The 21,725-nt window shown below is 40.8% G+C and overlaps 1 protein-coding gene across 10 annotated transcripts in view; it reads right to left on the bottom strand.

Annotated features, from left to right (window-relative positions):
• The window catches only part of Msp300 (Muscle-specific protein 300 kDa), a 480,743-nt gene that overhangs the window by 215,439 nt on the left and 243,579 nt on the right, over nucleotides 1-21,725 (bottom strand). For all 10 annotated transcript variants that reach the window (XM_067767583.1, XM_067767586.1, XM_067767584.1 and 7 more), the window contains 4 exons: nucleotides 7,890-21,089; nucleotides 3,901-4,054; nucleotides 3,675-3,835; nucleotides 2,639-3,607 (listed from right to left, as the gene is read on the bottom strand). In XM_067767583.1, coding sequence (XP_067623684.1) covers nucleotides 2,639-3,607; nucleotides 3,675-3,835; nucleotides 3,901-4,054; nucleotides 7,890-21,089 — 14,484 coding nt within the window. The remainder of the gene's footprint in view (nucleotides 1-2,638; nucleotides 3,608-3,674; nucleotides 3,836-3,900; nucleotides 4,055-7,889; nucleotides 21,090-21,725) is intronic.

Raw genomic sequence — 21,725 nt, forward strand, 5'->3', positions numbered from 1 at the left:
TTTCCTAAATGATCCTAGAATGGTTCTGAAATAATCTTGAGTCGACCCCGAGATGGCCCTGACTTTATCTCGAAAGTGTTCCGAAATCATTGTGAAAGAGGGCCGACCCGAAATTATTCGGAAATAGTGCAAAAACGACGCCAAAACCATTTCAGAAGCGTTACTGGATTGATCCCGAAATAAGCCTATCTTCGGGCTATATATGATGCTGATATGGTTGTTGTTGTTGTAGCAGTGGTGCTGATATGGTCATGAAGTAATACCTAAGTAGTCCTAAAATGAGCCCGAAATAATCCTGAATTAGTGCCGTAAATAATTGCGAAATGGTCCTAATTTCACTCCTAAAAAGCAACGAAATGGTACTAAAACAGTTCCGAAGTAATCTTCATATTATTTCGAAAAATAGTCTCGAAAATATCTTGAAATGATCCTGAAACTCTCCCAAATAAATACCAAAATGGCCATGGAATAATTCTGAAAAAGTGCCGAAAAATAATTCCAGGTAGCAGCCCTAGAAATTTTATATGATAAAGTATTATGACGTACATATATGTCGTGTGTGCTGAGTTTACGCACATTTTCGTTTTCGAGTTATTGCCTGTTATGAAAAACAAGTAAGGAAGTCTAAGTTCGGATGAAACCGAACATTACATACCCAGCAGTACACTTGAAATGCTGTTGTTGTTTGTTTTGTGTGCTTAATAGTGTTACAAGGCTGCGCAATAATTCATATTACGCCATCGATTTTTCGATAGGTTTTGGGTTCAGGAAAAAAAGTTCCACTAAGCATACCCTAAAAAAATAATTTTCGAGCCTGCAAAATTTGAGTTTTCTGACTTTTTTTCTTTGATTTTTAAGGTTTTTTTCATGACCTACTTAAAAAATTTTCATTTGATTTTAAAATTTTCATGTATACCCTGTCCGACTCAAAATTGTCCGCTAAAAACTCTGGCAATAACAGTTTTTTGAAAAAAAAAAAAATATATATTTCTTGGGGTTTGTGGAGTGTTTTGGTGAAGAAATTTATTTTTTCGCCATTTTTTTTAAGGGTTTCTTCAGAAACGTGCAAAAGTGTTGCCGATGAAAACGAATTTGTCTCATAGTTCCTATCCCACTTAAAATTATGCGGTAAAAACGTTGGCATTAACAGTTAAAAAAAAAATTTTTTTTGGTTTTTGGGACTTGTTTTGGTCGAAATCAATTTTTTTCATTTTCAAGGCTCCAAACCATTTTGTATGCATATGTTTCCGTTAGACCCACCAATAAGTATACCAGGGGACAAACTAAGTTGATTTAGCCATGTCCGTCTGTCCGTCCGTCCGTCTGTCCGTTTGTTTGAACGCAAACTAGTCCCTCAATTTTTGATATATCTTGATGAAATTGGTAAGCAGGCATATTTTGATGGGGGATTTGACATTTGTCGGAGTCGACCGGATCGGACCACTATAGCATATACCTCCAATACAATCGATTATTCAATAAGAGGGTTTTCGCCATTTCTGCCCCATTTATGCCGCATTTTAACAGCTAGCAACATCAAATTTTACCACAAGCTTACGTATTGGGCATAGATGGTTGTCTGAAAAAATCGTCTAGATCGGACAAACATTTTTTTTTTTTTTAAACTGCACTTACCACCGTCTTTAGCGCATTAATTCACTTGGGACTAAAAATCGATTTCGACAAAAAATTGTCCTTTTTTTCCTGAGTCCAAAACCTATCGAAAAATCGATGGCGCTTTTCTTTCCATGAACAAATCTGAACAAATTTTTCTTCGAGTTTTTGCTCCCGAAACATAGAAAATTGCTTAGTCATAAAAGGGGCGGTGCAACGCCCATTTTTTAAAGTTTGAAGTTTTTCCTATTTATTGTTATAAATCCACTTGGGAAATGAAATACCATTGATATAAAGCTCTTTTTTGCAAAGACATAGCTTATTTTATTCGTCCACGATCCTTTTAAAAATCTTTTATATTAAAGTGAGCGTGGTCCTTAACCGATTTCGTAAATTTTTCTTTAAATCATTCCTTATAGTAAAGGCAACCTCTCTTCCGAATTTTGTTACGATAAGTTTAACGATTTTTGATTTATGATTAATATTTCTAAAATTGATTTTATCACAAGTGGGCGGTGCCACGCCCATTTTTAAAAATTTTTTCAAATTTTTATCAAGAGTCTCAATATCAGTCCACACGTCAAATTTCAACTATCTACGTGTATTATTTACTAAATAATCAGGTTTTTTGTGTTTTCCAAAATGTTATATATATAAAAAGTGGGCGCGGTTATCATCCGATTTCGCTCATTTTCAATACCAATCTATTCTGGATTCAGATAAGCTCGTGTACCAAATTTGGTGAAGATATCTCAATATTTACTCAAGTTATCGTGTTAACGGACAGACGGACGGACGGACGGACGGACGGCTCAATCAAATTTTTTTTCGATACTGATGATTTTGATTTATACCTGTACAACCAGCCGTTATCCAATCAAAGTTATAATACCCTGCGTACAAGTACAGCTGGGTATAAAAAAGGGAAATCGTAATGAAAGTCGCTTGGACCGGTTGGGTTGTTATTTAAATTTTTTTTTGTCGGTGTCTATACCCTTTCCTCCTTCATCCCATCGTCACTCACCTGTGCACACTTCAATTGCTGTAGTGCAATTTCCAAATTCGTAGCAGGCGCATCGAGCTCATTTTGTATGATCGGCTCATAGGTCTCCAAATTGCGCATAATGCTATCCAATATATCCTCGTATTCCTTGAATTTGGCCAATGATTCATGCAAACGATTCTTAATTTGCACCGAAGTTTGTAACAATGAATTATAACTATCTTGAATATTTTTCAATTGACTTTCGACAGTATCGCGTATGGCTGGTGTTGTTTGTGCATAACGTTTAATTTGTGCTTGACCCTTCGAATTTAAATCATCTAAATTCGATTGATATTTTTGTATTTCATCTAATAGCGCCTCGTGTTGTTTAATTTGTTCTTCGGTTTGTTCACGATTCGATATGAACAGCGAATTGTGAGCCATCAATTGGAATGAAATTTGTAAAAGCCATTTTTCAATGTCTTGCAAACTTTGATGATATAAATTATAATCGGCCATTTCATTTTCCAATTGTTTAATGTAGGCAGCGCAATCATTTTTGACCTTCTCCCAGCGTGTCTGCTTTTGATGTACAGCATCAACTTCGGTACCCAAACCTTTAGCTTCACTTAAAAGATTCTCAATTTCGTTACCCTTTTGCTTGATCTCATTCTGTAGCGTTTTGTAACGTTCGAGCAGTGTTTTCATTTCACTCAATTCACCTTTAGTATCGGGTGCAATTTTGAGTGTATTTTCAGTGGAGACAAGCCATTTCTCGAGTTTATCGCGATTGTTAGCAAAGTCGGACCAACGATTTTGTGCTTGTTTTAAATCGGTAAATTTTTGTTTGACCGCAAGTCCTAGAGCATCCCAATCTTCACGTACCGTGGTCATGAGATCACGCAACTTCTCCTGCTTGCCTTCGGGGGTGACATTCGAAGCTTTTGTGTATGCATCTTGTACCATGCCGAGCAGATGTTGGCCTTCGGGCAGACGTGAGGCGAGCGACTGTGTGGAGAAAAATATGCAAAAGTTGAAATCTAATAGGCTTTGTTTATGCCATCTGCTAACTTACATTCACGGTTTCCAATTGTTGTGCGATTTCGTTCACATCTCCATCCGCAGTGCAGCCATCCAAAATGAGTTGAGCCTTTTCAATCCAAGCATCCATTTCTTTCTTGTAGTTCAAGAATTCGGTATGATCAGATAGATTCTTTTCAATCTTTGAAACAAGACCTGGAAAATATTTAGAAATTTAAAAAAATATTACTTAAGATTTGAAAATAATTGCGCGCACAAACCTTGAGCTGATGTCAGCAATTTTGTATAATTAGCTTGAGTCTCGACTGTCTGATCACGGACACGAGTGCAAGCGCTATGTTCCATAAGCAATTCACAAGCGTCATTCAGATCTTCGACATTATCCTTCTCAGTGAGAACTTCCTCTAATAAAGTCTGAACGTAAGATATTAGAAAGAGAGTGAGAATTCAATAAAGGGTTTTGTTTTGTGTAAAAATAGTTTACTATTATTTTTCAGACGTAACTGAATACCAATGATGACATGATATGAAACTTCTCGCTCTCTGAGAGCGCGTGAAAATGTGCATTTTTTATAACATTGACCATAGATGACATCATCCTCAAAATCAAATTTGGGCATTTCGGAATAACTTTGGGGTATTTTACATGGTAAAGGTTTAATTTATGATTTTCACCGAAAACTTACTCAAGATTGTCAAATGGGATATCAAAAAACTCGAATTTTTTCAGGATCACAAATACAAAAAAAGCTTATTTTACCCGTTAAAAATTTTTCCGTGACACGTGAAATTTAATTTTTTGATAGCTAAGATAACATGTACTTATCTCTTTTCGTGCGTTAATATAACAGCTCATTTAATTTTGTTATTTCTTGTACCTTTTTTACAAATTTTTGATCCGCTTATGTAGTTGAATACACTTGAAATGAAAAATAATGAAAACGCACCGATTTTCTTGGAATTTTTTTTGCGCGGTTTACGCAACTCTGATCTTCAAGACCCATTCTTGGAAACGAATGAAGTTTGTTTACAATCGAATGAACCAATGTTTACAATTGAATGAACTTTAAGACCCATTCCTGGAAACGAATTGAGAGAGAATGAATGTTTCGTATCATGTCATCATTGCTGAATACCATTAAGGACCGTTTTCATCAAGTTCGTTTAGTCAATTATGTTTAAGTTGTCGAAATTTTCGTTTTCTTCGCGCCTCATTTAAGTCGAAGGAAAAAGTGTAAACAAAAGTCAGCTGTTTGGCTAGTTTTACTGTGTTCAAAATATTCACAATTATGGATTTAACTGTGGTCTGGTCACCCAGTGTCGGTGAAAACGAAAATGTAAAATGAAGCTGTCTTATAGATTGCTATCCTTCTGTTAAAATTTAACTTAACTGCAGATAGTGAAAACGGTCCTTAGTTCTACTCAGAGTGGGGCGATAAAGACAAAATAACATTACAGTAAGTAAATTCCTCTCTCGGCGAACGAAAATCATACTCTACAAGTCACTTATCGTACCCGTCCTGCTCTATGGGGCAGAAGCAGGGACCATGACAACAGCAAATGAAGCGGCTTTGGGAGTGTTCGAGAGAAATGTTCTTCGAAAGATTTATGGACCTCTACGCGTTGGCGATGGCGAGTACCGAAGAAGATTTAATGATGAGCTGTACGAGCTATACGCAGACATCAACATAGTTCAGCGAATTAAAACGCAGCGGCTGCGCTGGCTAGGCCATGTTATGCAAATGAAAGATGATGATCCGGCCAAGAGTGTTTCTATCGGAACCCGCCTATGGAAGCAGAGGTAGAGGGCGGCCCCCACTCCGTTGGAAGGACCAGGTGGAAAACGATTTAAACTCCCTTGATGTGACCAATTGGCGCCGGTTGGCGGAGCGAAGGAGCGACTGGCGCGCCTTGTTGTACGGCCATAACCGTTTAGACGGTTAAGCGCCAATTAAGTAAGTAAGTAAGTAATCTTACTTTAAAATATAATCATTCGAACCATGATTACCATATACGAACTCATAATGTTCGAAATAACGATTATTTTAGTATTAATGACAATTACCTAGGTCAAAAATTTTAGCCAATGTAAACTCATGATTACTGGGCATAATGACTAAATTAATATTATTTTACCTTTATTGAATTAAGATTATAGTAATCATAGTCACGCGAACCAAATTAATTGCATGAATTGCAATTCCAAGGCAAAATCAATATAAATTAATGATCACAGCAATCGCAATGAAAAAATTGCATTTCCAATTAAATTAGTCGCTACTAGGAAAAACTAATTATAGATTTAACCTTTCTTACCCAACTCTGTATCTATTCTGGATTAAAACTTTTTTTATTAATAGATTTATGTTTTATGTACACTGCGTGGTGTTTTGTGAGTGAGATGGAGTTAAAATATGATTGATTGCAACCAGCTTAATTTATTAGTTTGATTAAATACTGTTAGTAAAATCGGTAAGCTAGGGTTATGTTTAGTTAACGCGTTAACTTCCAGAGTATCAATAAGTGAAGTAAGAATGTTAAACTCTATATAGTTGTTATAGCTCACTAAGGACCTCAACCTTCAACCTCAACACGACCTTCTATCAATATGCTGCTCCCGATAGTATTGTCACACGAAACCAATATTAATTTCTTGCAAGATATTGTGGCGAATACTAGCATCACTATACTGTTAGTAAATAATCGCAACAACAAAACACAGCAAGCGGCAACACTTATGTACAAGGCAACGAAGAGATATCTCACACACCCACATATAGTCATCAGCCGAAGTAGTTACTCACACATACATATGCATATGGCTATAAGAAAAGTATAAACTACAAATATACATGTACATAGCTGGTAACCAAGCATGCGATACAATTGTCCTCGAACTGTCCGCCAAATGACTAGATCTTAGGAGAAATGGGTGAACGAGAAAAATAAAACTAAAAAAAAAATAAAAGCAGCGCAAGCTGAGGAATCAGTAATCAGTTTTATTTAAATGCGCTATTAGTTGTGAAGTGAAGTATAATTGTGAAGTACTCCCAAAGTAATCTAAATAAAGACCAGTTTGCAATACTGAATATTGGCGATTCGAACGTTAGCAGAAGGTGGATAAATTTCAAGAAATCCCCATAATTCGTTACAATATGTTTAAAGCTCAGGAGAGGTGGCGCATATATTGACACAAGCTAAAAACACAAAAATTCGAAGTATTCGACCTCTCAAAAGTCATATAGTACTGGTTCGCAGAAAGTGTTGCTTAGTCCTACGGCCAAAGAAAGCATTGCTGTTTAGTTGGGGTAACAACTTACAGAGGTATTGACTTCCGTTAATTAACCAGATGCTGCATTTCAAGCTATAGATGTGCATAAGGCAACCAGCCTGTAGAGACACTTCGGGGGTTTGAGTGCGTCCTTATCGGGTAACTACGCCTTGCATTTGTAAAATATGAGAAACTGTACACAAAATGACTTGATTATCCCATCCCGTTACCTTCTATACAATTCAGCCAGGTGGGGTAATCGGCACAAGATGGACTTCAATCGGTCAGTGCCCTATTAACACTTCAATTTCCATAGAGAGATGTTCAACTGAGCGCTAATGTCAACAACTTTTGCGAAAGCTCCCGCCACCTGGCAAGAAGTGGAGTCCACCCAGATCTTGCTTAGCTGAGCAGAGGTCCCACCAAGCTTCACCTAAGTTGTAGGCCTAATCCGACCTCTTTATCTCCATAGTCGCTTGGAAGTGAGGAAAGTTGAAACTTCTCCCGTAAATGAGTTGATGCGGTTTAGAACCGATTATAAAACCAAAGTCTATAAAAGCTGTCCAAGGGTTACGAGACTATCGATTATTGATATCAGCCTTTGAAGACTCAATCAAATACTTTCAATAAAGATTTAGGACTATCCAGAGGCTGAAAGAAGTCGTTTTGGAAACGATGAAGGAAGTTCTTTCATCTTTATTTAAAAACTTTTTGCCAAGACCAAAATTTTGTAGTACTTTCGTTGAATAGAGTCCCTGAAGATGCAAAAACGTGTCGAAACACGTAAAAGACAAAAATGAATTTGTTTTATTTGATAACTGGTCAAAAAGCTACATAAGCATTACTAGTCCTTAACTTTGGCCCAACAAAAACATTTATTAAAAATATGCCCTTTTATTTAAAATTGTAAAAATAATACTTTGGCAGTCAACGTGTTAATAAAAAACTCTTTATATTATGAAACATGTTTGAACTTACCTTGGCGTATGCCAAGTCATCGGGTGTCTTATTTTCTGCTTCGCCAGCGGTAGCTACACGCTTACTTATAGCATTAATCCATTTATTGATGTTATTGAAGTTCAACAAGAATGCATTCCACAGTGACAAACATTGTTCCAAATTGGCGCGTGCATCACGCATCATAGCTTGTAGAGCCTCCCATTCGGTTACTAATTGTTTTATTTCTTGCGATACAGAATCTTGACCCTCATTACCGCTAGTGGCAATAACAGCCTGGCTCAACTCTTCACAAGCATCCAACAGCGATTTACCCTCTACGGTTGAAGCGCCAATTTCACCCAACTTGTTGAGACGATCTTCAACTTGCACCTTCTCTCCATGACAATCAGCGCATTGCTCGATCTCAATGCGTGTGCGACGCAACCAATCTTGTATCTCATTAAATGCTTGCTTGTATTTATCATGATTATTAACTTGATTTTCGAGTGACTCGATAATTTTGCCAACAATTGCTTGTAAAGTCTCATATTTCCTGAGCCCATCACGAAAATCTTTGCTATCCAAACTTTGATCCTCATTCAAACGCGTATTAATTTTCTCAACAATATCAATGTGCCCGTTAATGTCGCGTTGAATAGCGCGGAATTTCTCGAGTGCAGCACGTTTTTCGCTTAAATCATTCAAAAACTCATCGCTCGTCTTAATGCACGGCTCAATATCATCCAACCATTCAGTGAGTAGCTTATGCAATTTGTAAACTTCTTCCAATTGCGCCAAACGATTAGCCAACTTTTGGCGTATATCGTTCAAATCGACCAACAGCTTATCGAAATCAGCCTTCAGTGATTCGGTATCTTCTTGTATCTTGGTAGCGCCACTTTGCTCTGTATTCATTATAACCTTCTCCTTCAGCTCGAGTAGATAACGTAATTTATTTTGACCCGACTCGAAACCTTGACGCAAATTCTTAACGGTATTCAATTTGATTTGCGCTTCATTTAAAGTGCCCGGTATATGAGCGCACTCAGCTAACTTTTCGCGTGTACTCTCAATCCACGATTGGCACTCCTCGTAAAGCGTACAATGTTGTTGATGCTCTTGATAATGCAATTCGAGGCGACGCATCACTTCTTTCGCAAGTGTGAGTAGCGCATTATATTTCGTAGTCAATTGCATAATGGCATTACTGACGCGGGTATCAGAGCAAGTTTCCAATAACATTTGCGCTTTCATATTCAAATGATCGAGCGTCTTTTGCCAATCGAAGAGGGTTTGCAAATGTCCTTGGAACTCTTCGAGCACCACCTTTTTACTTTGCAAACTATCTTGTAATTTATTGTATGATTGCACCAGTGCTTCGGTCTTGGTGAGCCACTCAAGCGCTTCGCTATATTGATCTTGATAATCGGACCACTTAACAATACCTACCTCCAGGTAGTCCTTAGCATTCTGAAGCGCCTCAACATAAGCGTCAAACTCTTCTTGCAGCAGCGCGACCTCTTCTTCGATTATTTCACGATCTTCTGCTTCTGCGTTGCGGCAAGCGCTTTCACCTTGCGCTAGCACACCTTCCAATTTCTTTTGTCCTTCGGGCACCTCACTTTGCAGTATCTTCAATTGATGCGTCTTCTCGGCAAGCGCTTGCTTATCACCCGTCGGCTCAGAGCATTTACTCAAACGTTCCTTAGCATTACGTAACCAGGTAGCAAACTCATTACCTGCATCTATGAGCGCTTGATATTGATCGATGGTATTCTTTTGTTTCTCATACAAATCCTTGGCTTGCTTGCTAAGCGTTTCGTATTTGTTTGAGATCTCAGTTGCTGGCGCGCCTTGTTGCAAATCGGATGCCTTCGATGCTACAGATTGTATCATTGGTTCGAATGAGACAATATCTTGCACTATATTATTTGTTTGTCGCAAATAAGCTTTACGCTCGCTCAAGCCAGAAGTGAGTCCTGGTTGTCCGCGTTTGGATTTGACCACTTTTTGTTCGCAAGCTTGTTGTAGCTTAGCCTCGCGATCGGTGATCCACTGTTGCAGCTGCGTATAACTTGAGCTATAGTCAGCCCATTGCAGTAGATTTGTCTCCAGCTGTACTTTGGCGGTAGACATTTTCTTAACCAAACGATCCCAATCATTTTGTAGCTCTTTCATCTCAGCGTTGATAGCGTCACGTCCGTCAGAGCGCGTATTGCGTACCACCTTTTCACCGTTATTGATGGCAGTGTGCACCAAATTTTGGCCCACCTCACGATTATTTATCAGTTGTTGTATTTTCTCCAAGCGCTGTTGCAACAGCTCCTTAGAACCGGCGCTGGAGGCGTCGCTTGCTTCACGTATCGCTTCCTTGGCTTCGTTGATCCAATTTTGCGCCGCCTTCAAATTCGCACTATATTCACGATGTTGATCGCGATTTGTTTCAACCTTCTTGAGCACATCTTTAGCAAGATTCACTTGCACTTGATACATCGAGTTTAGATGTCGCAGCTGATTATTAACATACGATTCCAAATGCGATTTGAGTAGTCCAGCAGAGTTTGTATTAAATTTATCAATATCCGCTTTACCTTTCTCTAAGCTAGACATTACATCGCGCATATCAGCGACTTGCTTCTCTTTCTCCGGCAAGTTGGGCGACAAGTTAAGTTTGTGATTCTTTACGAGTATATCAATTTGTTGCAGCCATTCAATGAGGCGCTCGTATTCATCTTTGTACGAGCGCCATTGTGCCATCGTAACTTCCAAACTCTCCTTTTGTTGATTAATTTCACGAAAGAGTGACTCAAAGCTATCGCGTAGTGCGCGTATATCATTACGTATGATCTCTTGTCCCTGCGGTGAAGTGCTCGTTAACACAACCTCACCTGTATGCACCAAATGCTCGACCAACAACTCGCCTTGCGCTTGCTTATTCAACATAGCTTCGGTTGCTTGTACCGCATTTTCAATCGCCAACTTATCACTAAGACTGCTCTGTTTAAGCGCCGGGAACTTCTCACGTGCACGACTAATCCAACTAACCAAATCATCATATGCCTCTTTATACAAACGATGATCGCGATATTGATCATGACGATCAGCAAGCAACTTCTGTATGCGTGTCAAAAGCTGATCGAAGTTGTCGAGTACTTTTTGCGCTTGATATGCTGTTTGACTTTGTTGCCCACTCTCAATCATTTCGCGCGCCTGTATTTTCAGTGCATCAACATCAATCTTTTCCATGCGTACCTTTTCCTCTGTAGCTTTGGCACGATCGAGTTGTGCACGCTTCTCAGGCATTGTGGTTTGATGCTCTGTGAGTTCTTTCAACACATTTTCCAACCATTCATTAAATTTGCGTACGTTTTGTACTTGCTCCAAGAAACCAGACCATTGTGTAATCGAATCATCGAGTGTTGCTTTTACATCAATTATACGTAAAGCAATCGCGGACCACAGTTCTTGTAGATTGGCCAACTTCTTATTGATTGCTTCATGGCCTGTGGGTGCGGTATTCGCTAAAACATTTTGCGCTAACTCTACAATGCTCAGCACCTTCGCAGAGCCGTCATCCTTGAGTAGTATAATATCTTGTATGGTTGCTAACTTCTTATCCAATTCTTTTTGACTCATCGATGACATATCAGCACAGTAGTCCAGCTTAACTTTGATGCCATTAATCCAAGTGCCGCATTCGGAGACGGCGTTATCGAAATCTTGGTGTGAACTGACATACTGTTGCCAACGGTTGTTGAGCTCTTTGACTTTATGGAATATCTGCTGATATTTCGCTGTAACTTCTGGTCCAGATGAACGCATACTTGAAGCACCTTTCAGCAATGCCTGGCCCTTCTCTGAAACGCAATCGATTTCCAACTCTTTAGCTCGCATTTCACCTTGCAATTGTTTCAGCTCATCAAGTTGCGACTTCTTCTCATCGAGCGTCGGCTTCAAATCGATTGCATGCAATTTATTATCGGATTCACGAATCCACGCTAGGCATTGATCGCGCAATTGCTCATATTCAGCCCATTGTTGTAGGCGCATTTCGATAGCTTCTATTGTGGTAGTGATCGCCGCCAGCAGTCCTTCCCATTCTTGTTGTGTGGTATCTATTTGTGATTTGATGTTCTTTTGCCCACTCTCAACGGTGCCTGGTATAACCTTTTCGCCCAAAGCGCGCACTTGATCGACGTGCGGGAACTCATCGGCCAAACTGTCTTTCAAATTCTTCAAACGATCCAAGTTGGTGTGTAGCGACACCTGCTCCAAATCTAAATCACCCCAATAGTCAATGGTGTTATGCGTAGCTTCAACAAACTCTTGCGCCTCCATTACTGCTTTCGTGTATTGCTGATGATCGCTCACGATCGCTTCATAACGTTCGACGAAAGTTTGCGCGCGCTTGTGCACTTTCGAAAATTGATTAACGATCTCTTTTGTAATTTGTTCTACATGATCGTTCTTTTCTGGTAAATTGCTAGCAATTTCTTGCAAGTTCTTTACCTCAACTTGATGATTATTCAAATCGTTGAGTATGTCACGATATGCTTGCAATTTCGCGCGTTTTTCATCGAGTGTGGTCTTCAGTTCAATCTCAACGGGTAGCGCCTTTTCGAGTTCATTCAACCACGCTTGCAATTTGTCAGCGATTTCATCGAAACCACACCATTTGGACATTTTATCTTGTAGCTTGCGCGCAGAGATTGTTACATTATCATACAATTTGTCGAACGCCTCTTGCAGCTCCGCCAATTGTGCGCGTATTGCCTCACGTCCCTCGGTGGCCGTTGATGCATAACATTTCTCACCCGCTTCGATGGTACCATTCAACATGAGCGTTGCGTTGGGTTGTTGCGCTAAGAGCTCTTGTATGGCAGTCTGCTTCTTTAATAAATCATCGCGTGAGCCAACTTTAGACAAATCACTCGAATCTTCATATTTAGCTTGCGCAGTCGCTAAAAAGTCTGAACATTGCTTGTATTTCTCATTGAATTGTTGATGATCGTACACAGATTGCTCGCATTTTTTGAGTATTTCTTTCGTGGTCGCTTGTATGGATTGGAAGCGTGATGTTACCTGCTGCACATTGACAGCAATGCGCGTCTCACCTGAACTCTGTATAAGCTCTGACGAATCATCTTTCATTTTCTCGAATTCAATTTCATTTTGACGCAATGTTTGCATTAGCGTTTGGAAGCGATTCAATTGTTCTTCCTTCTCCTCCAATGTCGGTTTGGGATTGTAGTTTTTAAGCGCATTCTCTGCCTCACTCAACCAGTTGATCAAGCGATCCAAGTTCACCTCGTATTCGCCCCATTGTTGCAGACGATTTTCTAGCCCACTCTTTACATCGCTTAAAGCGGCGCTAAATTTGTCAAAGTCTGCATGCAAATTGCTTAAGTCCCGCGACATTGCTTCCTTTGAGCGCGAAGGCAACAGTTTGTCTTTTTCGTTAATATGCGCCGCTAAATTTTGTAATTTCCCAACACCCTCTGGTAGCGCATCTTGTATTTCGCATATTTTGCTTAGACGCGCTTGTAAGGCTGGTTTGTTGCCTGAGTAATCTGAATAGCCAGTCAAACGATCCCACAAATTCTTTTGGTAATCTTGCTGCGCTTTCTGTAGCTCGCTAAATTGTTGATACACCTCGAACGCCTCTTCGAGTTGTACGAGCAGCGTAGCGCAATCGTTGGCCACACGCTCATAACGTTTATTCACATCAGCTATCGCATTTTGTATTTGCGCAGCATTCGTTGGCGCAGAACCTTCCAAGAGCGCAATGGCTTTTTCATTTACTGCCTCAATAATGCGCTTATGCGAACTGATATCTTGTGTGGTTACTTTGTATTTATACAATTTCGAGCGTATTTCTTGCGCACTGGTCCATGTAGCAGGATTCTCATTTTGCAACACCTTCTCTACTTGATCTAGCCAGTTGAGTGTTTGACTCAATATATCTTGATAGCTTGAGAGTTGTACGCTTTGTGCTTCTTGTCGCTTCTGTAAATTGCGTATACCCTCATCTAATTTATCCCAACGTTCGTGTATATCACGCAAGTCTTTGCGTATTTTTTCACGTCCCTCAGTCGATGTCTCCGGCAGTGCCTTCTCAGCAGCTGTATTGAGCGCTGCAAAGAGCGCATCGGCTTGTTCTTTCTCAGAGAGCAACACTTGCAATATGTTTGCTGCTTTGGCAGGTTCATGTTTAAGCGTATTGTTCAATTGTTGCTCAATCGGTTGCAACCACAAATCGACTTCGTTATATTTATCTTCGAAATATTGATGATCATCTACCAAATTAGACCACCGATTTACAACCTCTTTGCTTAACACTTGCAACAGCTGATAACGATTAGTTATTTGCGTTGTTAGAGTTTTCAGGCGTTCGGCGCCGCAATTATTGAGCAATGCATGCGCTGCATCTGCGAATGCGTCAATCTCTTTTTCTTTTTGTAAAATTAGATCACGTTGTATTTTATATTTCTCCAACTGCTCGAATTTCTCATGTAGAGTCGATTTCAATTGCTGCTCACGGAATACGCCTTCCGCTTGACGACACCATTTTGTGAGCTCTTCTAATTTGCGCTCAAACTCATGCCATTGAGCGAGCATATCTTGCTGCTTACCCTCGATACCTTCGATATCATCGAAATGACTCTTGATTGTTGTTTCGAGCTCATCAATTTCTTTTTCAAGTATTTCATTACCCTTCGGCGAGGTTGTGGCCCGCACTTTTGTATATTGCACTCGTATTTCACCAATCAACTTTTGCGCTTGTGGTTTATTCTGCGCCAATTGCACGAGCGTTTCAATTTTACGCTTTATATCTGCTTTCTCACCATAAGCGTCATCGCACTCCAAGATTTTCTCTTTCTCGCTGGAGATCCATGTTTTGGCGGCTGCTACCTGATTATTGAGTTCAGTGTGCGCTAGCACGCATTTATCCAAATTATTTAAAATCTCCTCGGACTTTTTCACAATATTATTGAAAAGTTGTTTAATCGATTGCAAATACACATTGAGCGAATTGTCTTTGATTTGCTCTATTAGCACTTGCGCTTTATCGCACACATTATCCACCAGCACATTGTGTGTGGTGATCTCTTGATGCAGCAGCTTGTGGTTTTGCAGCTGTGCGCGTTTCTCTTGCAGTGTCGTCTTCGGTTCGGTGTGGCTTTGCATTGCTTTGTCAACGTCTTTCAGCCATTTGGTCAGCTGATCATTAGCGATATTGAAATCATTGAATTGTTGCAAGCATTGATCGATCTTCTGCGTCGCCGAATTCAAATCGTCTGAGTAATTATCCCACATGGCGCGCAGCGTGCGTAATTGTTGACGTATGATCTCACGTCCATCAGGACTTGTGTGTCCATACAGTTTCTCACCATGATCGACCAAACTCTCGAATACGGTTGAATCATTAATGCGTTTGTCGGCCATTTCACGCAATTTATTTTGTCGCTCTTGCAGCACACTCTGATCGCCGACGATTTCACTGTTATGCGCTAAATTTTCAATGCATTGTTGTAGATCGCGCTTGAATTGTTCATATTGAGCATCAAAGGTTTCGTGATCTTTAGCGTAGTTGGTGTACTTTGAAATGGATTCTTTGCAAAGATTTTTCAAAGTTTGATAGCGCGTATTCAAGCGCGAGAACTTCAAATTCAAATCAGTTTCACCCTCAATCTCGCGTCCTTGATCGAGTAGCTCATTAATGGAACGCGCACGTTGCTCAATATCTTTAGCGATACTTTGCAGCTGCGTCAAATGTGCTTTCTTTGTGCCAGCTGTGCTTTTTAAACTCTGATTTTTCACAACATTTTCAACATCCTTCATCCATGTATCCAGCCCATCAATAATTGTTTCAAACTCATCCCATTTTGAACAGAGCTGCTTTAATTTAACCAACGAATCTTGACACAGTGACATGAAATCATCCCACGCGCGCTTGGGCTCATCATAGCTGCGCAGTAAGGCAGGGTGACCACTTGGGTGAGTTTGTGTGAGCACAGTCTGCAGCAGTTGTTGACATGTTGCGAATATAGAATCACCTTCGGGTTTGTGTTGCAGTAAATTATCGACTACAGTCAATTTCTCTTCGGCACCCTCTTTCTCGAAAGTGGTCTCATTCAAAATATCGATGGCCTCCGATTTGATCGTATTCAACCAATCTTGCGCTTTCTCTAGCACTTGATCGTATGCTTCATGCTTAACAACTTGATCGCCTACAACATTTATGCGTTCGACTATCTTCGTCGATAGCCCATTATATTCTTCGATTGATTCTTCTGTTTTGCGCTCGGAGCTATCATCGCATAGTGTGACCGCTTTGTCGTGCAGTTGCTTGAGTGCGTTTTTATGCAAAGTGATTTCTTGCAATTGCGTTTTGTAATTTTGCAGAGCGCTCTTTTTTGCGGCTAATGTCGGATAGAGCTCATCTGCTGATGCTACCTTTGCTTTTGATTCATTGAGATAGTGTGATACCTGCGTGTAGCTTTCTTCGATTGAAGTTTTCTGTATGAGCACTGCCTCAACTTGCTGCAACAGCGCATTGGCTTCATCACGCAAGTAGTCGTAGCTCTCACGTATATTACGCAGTTCAGCTCGTATCTTCTCACGATATTCTGGCGTAACAATCGGGTAGAGTGCTTCACCAATATCAACAGCGTTGTTCATGAGCAGCTGCCCATTGTCGAATGTTTTCAAATAATTCTTGATTGTCTGCAGCTGCTGCGCTGTAGCCGAAGATGAACCAGGCGAGCCCATGCGCGCCAATTCTTGAAATTCTATCTTAGTATCAGACAACCAATCATTGTAATGTTTAACAGCTTGCACGAAGTCAGCGTTGGAGCGTTGCGCGCTATGCACTTTGTCAATGTAAGCAACCAAGCTCTTTGCAACAGTCTGATAACGTTGCAGCAGATGCGTAACAAATTGCGCTATGCGCGCTTCAGGATTCTTTGCCAGCAGCTGTTGTGAAGTTTGTTCCAAATTATGGACAATCGGTTCATGCGCTTTTATGTCTTGTTGCAGTAGCGCTAGCTCTTGCAATTTCTGCGCTATCTCAGGCACATTCACTTGATTGCTAGTCTCTACCTTGATGCGCCCCTCTACATCACGCAACCACGCTGATATATCTTCATTGGCTGTTTCGTACTGCGCCCACAAGTCCACATTTTCATCGAGAACATTTTTGATTTTATTGAAATTATCTTGAAGCGCCTGCATTTCAGCGTTCAAGAGTTCGGCATCTTTGTGTAGATCCTTCAAATTTTGTGGTGACTCCACCGCTTCAAGTAGCTCGAGTGATTTACCAATTTCAGCATTACGCCTGTGACAATCATCGATCGCTTTACTAACCTCCAACAATGAAGAACGTTTCACATCTAAATTATATTTATCACTCGTGGACTCAGGCTGACACCACGCCACCTTCTCGCGCTGTGTAGCTATAATGCGCTTCAACATACCCACTTTGTCTGCATGGAATTTCTTGAGGAATTGCAATAACGATTGCTCAATCTTCTTGGCATGCGTATCTACCGATTCGAGGCGCTTCTGCACATTATTCAACTCTTTCGGTATGATAGACTCATTAAAAGTGGGATATTGCATGCGCAACTCATCGACGCGTTGTTTGATGTTATCAATTTCGCTAGCGCTATCATCAAGTTCAGCGCGCAGCGCACGACACTGCAAGAGGCGCTCCCGTATTTTATGCGGCTCACCAGACATGTCATCGCATTTGATTATTTGCTCACGCAGCTTATTCACTTGCTCACCAGCATGTTTGATTCGCTTTCGCAAATCTTGTTCCTGCTCATTGAAACTGGAGGTGACCGCTTCTAAGCGCGCCGCATTATTATCAATTTCTTGAAATTGCGCCTGCAAGAGTTTATTCAACTGCGTCAGCGCTGGTATCTCAACGCCATTGTTTATGCGCTCAAGCTCAGCGCACTTCTCACCAATAGTATTTGCGATAACTTGGTAGGACGGCAGCTCAGCGCGGAATTTTGCTAAACGCATTGGACCAAATTCAATCTCAATTGAATTATCAGCAGCATCGCACAAACCCTGGTTCGTTTCGTTTAACCAAGGTAGCAATTCTTTCTTCGCATCTTCGATTTGTGACCAAATCACCGCTTCAGTTTCATACATATGCGCATTCTTAGCGGTTTTATCGTGCAAATCTTGCCATTGCTGTTTGGCAGCGCGCACATCATTCGCGATTTCTTGTGGCACCACTTCACCAATGGCATCAAAGAGTTTTGCGACATTATTGCCACGACGCTCGAGTTCATCCAAATTCGTTTTTGATTTACGTATTTGCTCCATGGTTTTGCGCGTCTTCTCGGCCGCTTGCTGCAATTCAACTTCATCACGCGGTTGCGCTGGTATAACAGCAAATAAGTCCTCCGCTTTTTTCAACTCTTTCGCAAACTTATCTTTAGTATCTGCATATTCGCGCAACGCTAAGCTAATCAAATTATATTTTTGTATGCGCTCAGTAATCTCATTTTGCAGCGTATCGTAATCTTTGTCATAGTAGAGCAAGCTCTCTTGTATAGCAGGCATGCTTGCAATATCTTCACGCATAAGCAACGAACCCTCGTCGTGCAGGCGATTCTTCATATCTGCTTGACGCTTTATCACATCGTTTAGCGCAACCAAATCGGCAATGATTTGATCGATATTTTGCAAATCGGGCTTGCGCTGCAAAATGCTATGCAGTTTGGCGCGGTTGTCCAGCAACGCTTGTCCAAAGTTTTGTCCTAGCGTTTCGAAATGCGCTTTGCGCACATTCATTTCTTCGACTTGCTGCTTTTGCGCTTGCGAACGCAATTTCAAATTGTCCACTTTATTTTCAACATCATTCACAATTTGTGTGGCAATCAACGGCTTGCGTGTGAGCGCATCGCGCAGCTGTATGGCGGGATTTTCATCAATCTCTTTGGCTTGCGCTTTCCAATAAGGCAGCGCTTTACCAATCGCGTCAATTTCGTTTATAATCTTGTTTAAGTCTTGTGGCTTTGGCGCTTCCGTTTTCTCTAGCTGGTGTTTCAAATAATTCAAATGACTCTCAGTCTCATGCTTCCAACCGAGTATCTCTGTCCACTTTTCAAGCGCAGTTTTCTTTTGCAACAAATTTGTTTCGAGATTTTGATAGTTCAACACGAGCGCTGTATAGGCATCATTTAATGTTTTAGCTTCTTCGGCGGGCGTAGATAGCGCTAGCTGTTTCACCTCATCGTATATGGCATTGAAGCTTGGTTTCTTGTCCGCATGCTCTTGCATGAGCGCATGTATGACATGCAAACTAGTTTCGACGCGCTCTGGATTAATTTCTTCAATTTGCGCGACTTGATTGCGCAATTGATCCATCCAATTAGAGAAATTCACCATTTTAGCATTGAAATCTTGACGCGCTATTATCGCATCGGATACTTCGTTAATGTTGGCGCGCGTAGCTTCGGAAAGTTTTTGCAATTTCGCTTTCATGCCAGTTACACGTTCTTTAAGCGCAACAGCGCCCTCTGGCGCTAAATGTAAACTAATTTGATCGGCACTTTGTCCAAGCGCGACCAATTTTGCTTGTTGTTCGGATATTTCATTATTAAATGATTTCAACTTGACTAACTCCTTTTCCAGCTTGTCGACGTGTGGTATGTTGAGCACTGCGGGACGTTTCGACATCAATTGCTCTCCTTTGTTGACCCAATCCTCTAATTTGTTTGCTTCATTATCAAATGACTTCCAATTGGCAACTAAACGCTCCAGCTTACCACTGGCTTGCTTGGCATTTTCGTGCACGGATGTCCAACGTGAATGCATAGCATCTAACTCATCAGGGGCATTGGTTTTGCACAGCATTTTATGACTAATGTTTGATATGCCTTGGAGTCTGCCCAATTGCTCCAGACATTGTGTTTCAAATTGTTTGGCATTTTGTTGCATAGCAACAGCTTCTTCAAGTGTAAAAGGCTTAGGAACTATGGTATTTACCTTGATTTCACATTCCTCAATAATCGGTTTTATTTGCTGCAAACCCGTCTGATATTGTTGCCAATTAACCAAATCGTCTTGCACTGCCCTGGATTGATGATCGACATTACGATTGATGGCACTCAGCACCTCTTGCAGTTTAGTAATTTCACCCTTCAAACGCTTTGCTTCTGCAATGTTACCCTCTTTAGGCGCCAACTCATGCGCATCTGACGCCAGCATATCCAACAGTTTCATGCGTTCACCAAGCACACCCTTGAAAGCGTTCACTTTAACTACACGCTCTTCGGGCGTTAGATCTTCTGATTGTAGCGCTTCAATAGATTTTGGCGCAACACGATTTGCCCACTCCTGCAGCTCAGCCAAACGCGCCTTGTAATTATTCCATTTAGCGCTATAATCTTCCAAATAACCAACACGATCTTTTACATGTTCCATTGTATTGAAGAACATCTTCTCGACCTCAGTCACCTCCTTCTCTAGTATGGGCCGTTTATCGGCTGCAGCTAATGGCGCTAGCTCAGCTTTGAGCGCGTGCAACTTGGGTAACAATTGATGTGAAGCCTGTTGTAGTTGAGCATTCAATTCACGCTTAGCATGCAAATCTTGACTCACATTCTTCGGATCGGTTTGTAGTGGTGTAAGCGCACGCAGTTCGGTTTCGGCCACTTGCAGCATTGAGAAAATGTCATTCTTTTGATCAACAAACTCATTCCATACCGCTTGTGTGCCCTTGAGCGCTTGCAGCTTCTCAGCAGTTTCGGTGTATGCTTCATTCCATCCCGTTTCAAGATTCTTCACCTCAACATTCACGAAGGCGGGTGCGTGCACGTCTTTGCTTAGATCACGTCCCCGTTGTAGCATTGACATGATATGTGGCCGTTGATGATCGAGTTGACTAATGGCATATTGTTGTTCTTCAATCAATTTGTTGACACGCTCCAAACTCTCTGGTGGTGGTATATTGGTGGCTTGCTCCTTCACTTTGCTAAGCAGACAGACAACCTCGTGCACCTCACGTCGATACGTGTAGCACTTGGAGAACACCTCGGTCTTAACCATTGTTATTTCGATTGTGGGTATGAGGTTTTTGTAGCGTGCGATTAAATCTTCGAGTTTCTTTTGTTCGAGATTTGCCTCATCTTCGCTGGCGTAGCTAAGTAAGGAGTCTAGCGTTTTTACCAGCCATTTCATGTCCTCCCTTTTGTTATCTGCTTCTTGACAGATTTTCTGCAAATATAAAAAAGAAAACAATAATTATAAGATTTGACTGGCGCTCATGAGTTCCAAAGTTAGTTGAAGTAAAGTTTTACCACGAGTTCCCTCAGCTGCATTAATGGGTTAGGGGTAATGAAGGTTTGATTAGTAAAGCGATTTACAGTTAAGTGAGGCAATTTTTATGTGGATTTTGAAAGGTAGATAGTTGTGCAAATGAAAAGTAGAGCTCACGACTACTTCTCGAATGCAAGCGCGAATTTCCAGACTCGGGAAATCGAGAGCAAGGCTTTTCGCTAAATTTTCAAATCTCGAAATACGCATAAAGCTCGCGAGCATCTGGACACGCTTCTCATGACAGCTGGTTCTATGTATCGGAGCGACTCGGGATTTTTCCCTACCCTGGGCTGTCATTTCAGTGTAACCCCATTTAATTTGTTGCGTCCTTGGTCGTGTTGCGTTCTATTGGATGGGGCGAAGCACTGCTACAACAACAACAACAACATCTGGACAATCAATTTAGTCGCTGTATTGGCAGTATTTTGTATAGAGCTTACGATTTCTCGCAAATCGAGCAATTTCTCGCAATTTTCGAGAGATTTTCAATAATTTAAATACTCCTAAAGATTGCAAGCTGCTGGACAATAAATT

This window comes from Eurosta solidaginis, chromosome 2 (assembly GCF_040869045.1).
Source record: "Eurosta solidaginis isolate ZX-2024a chromosome 2, ASM4086904v1, whole genome shotgun sequence".
NCBI lineage: Eukaryota > Metazoa > Arthropoda > Insecta > Diptera > Tephritidae > Eurosta > Eurosta solidaginis.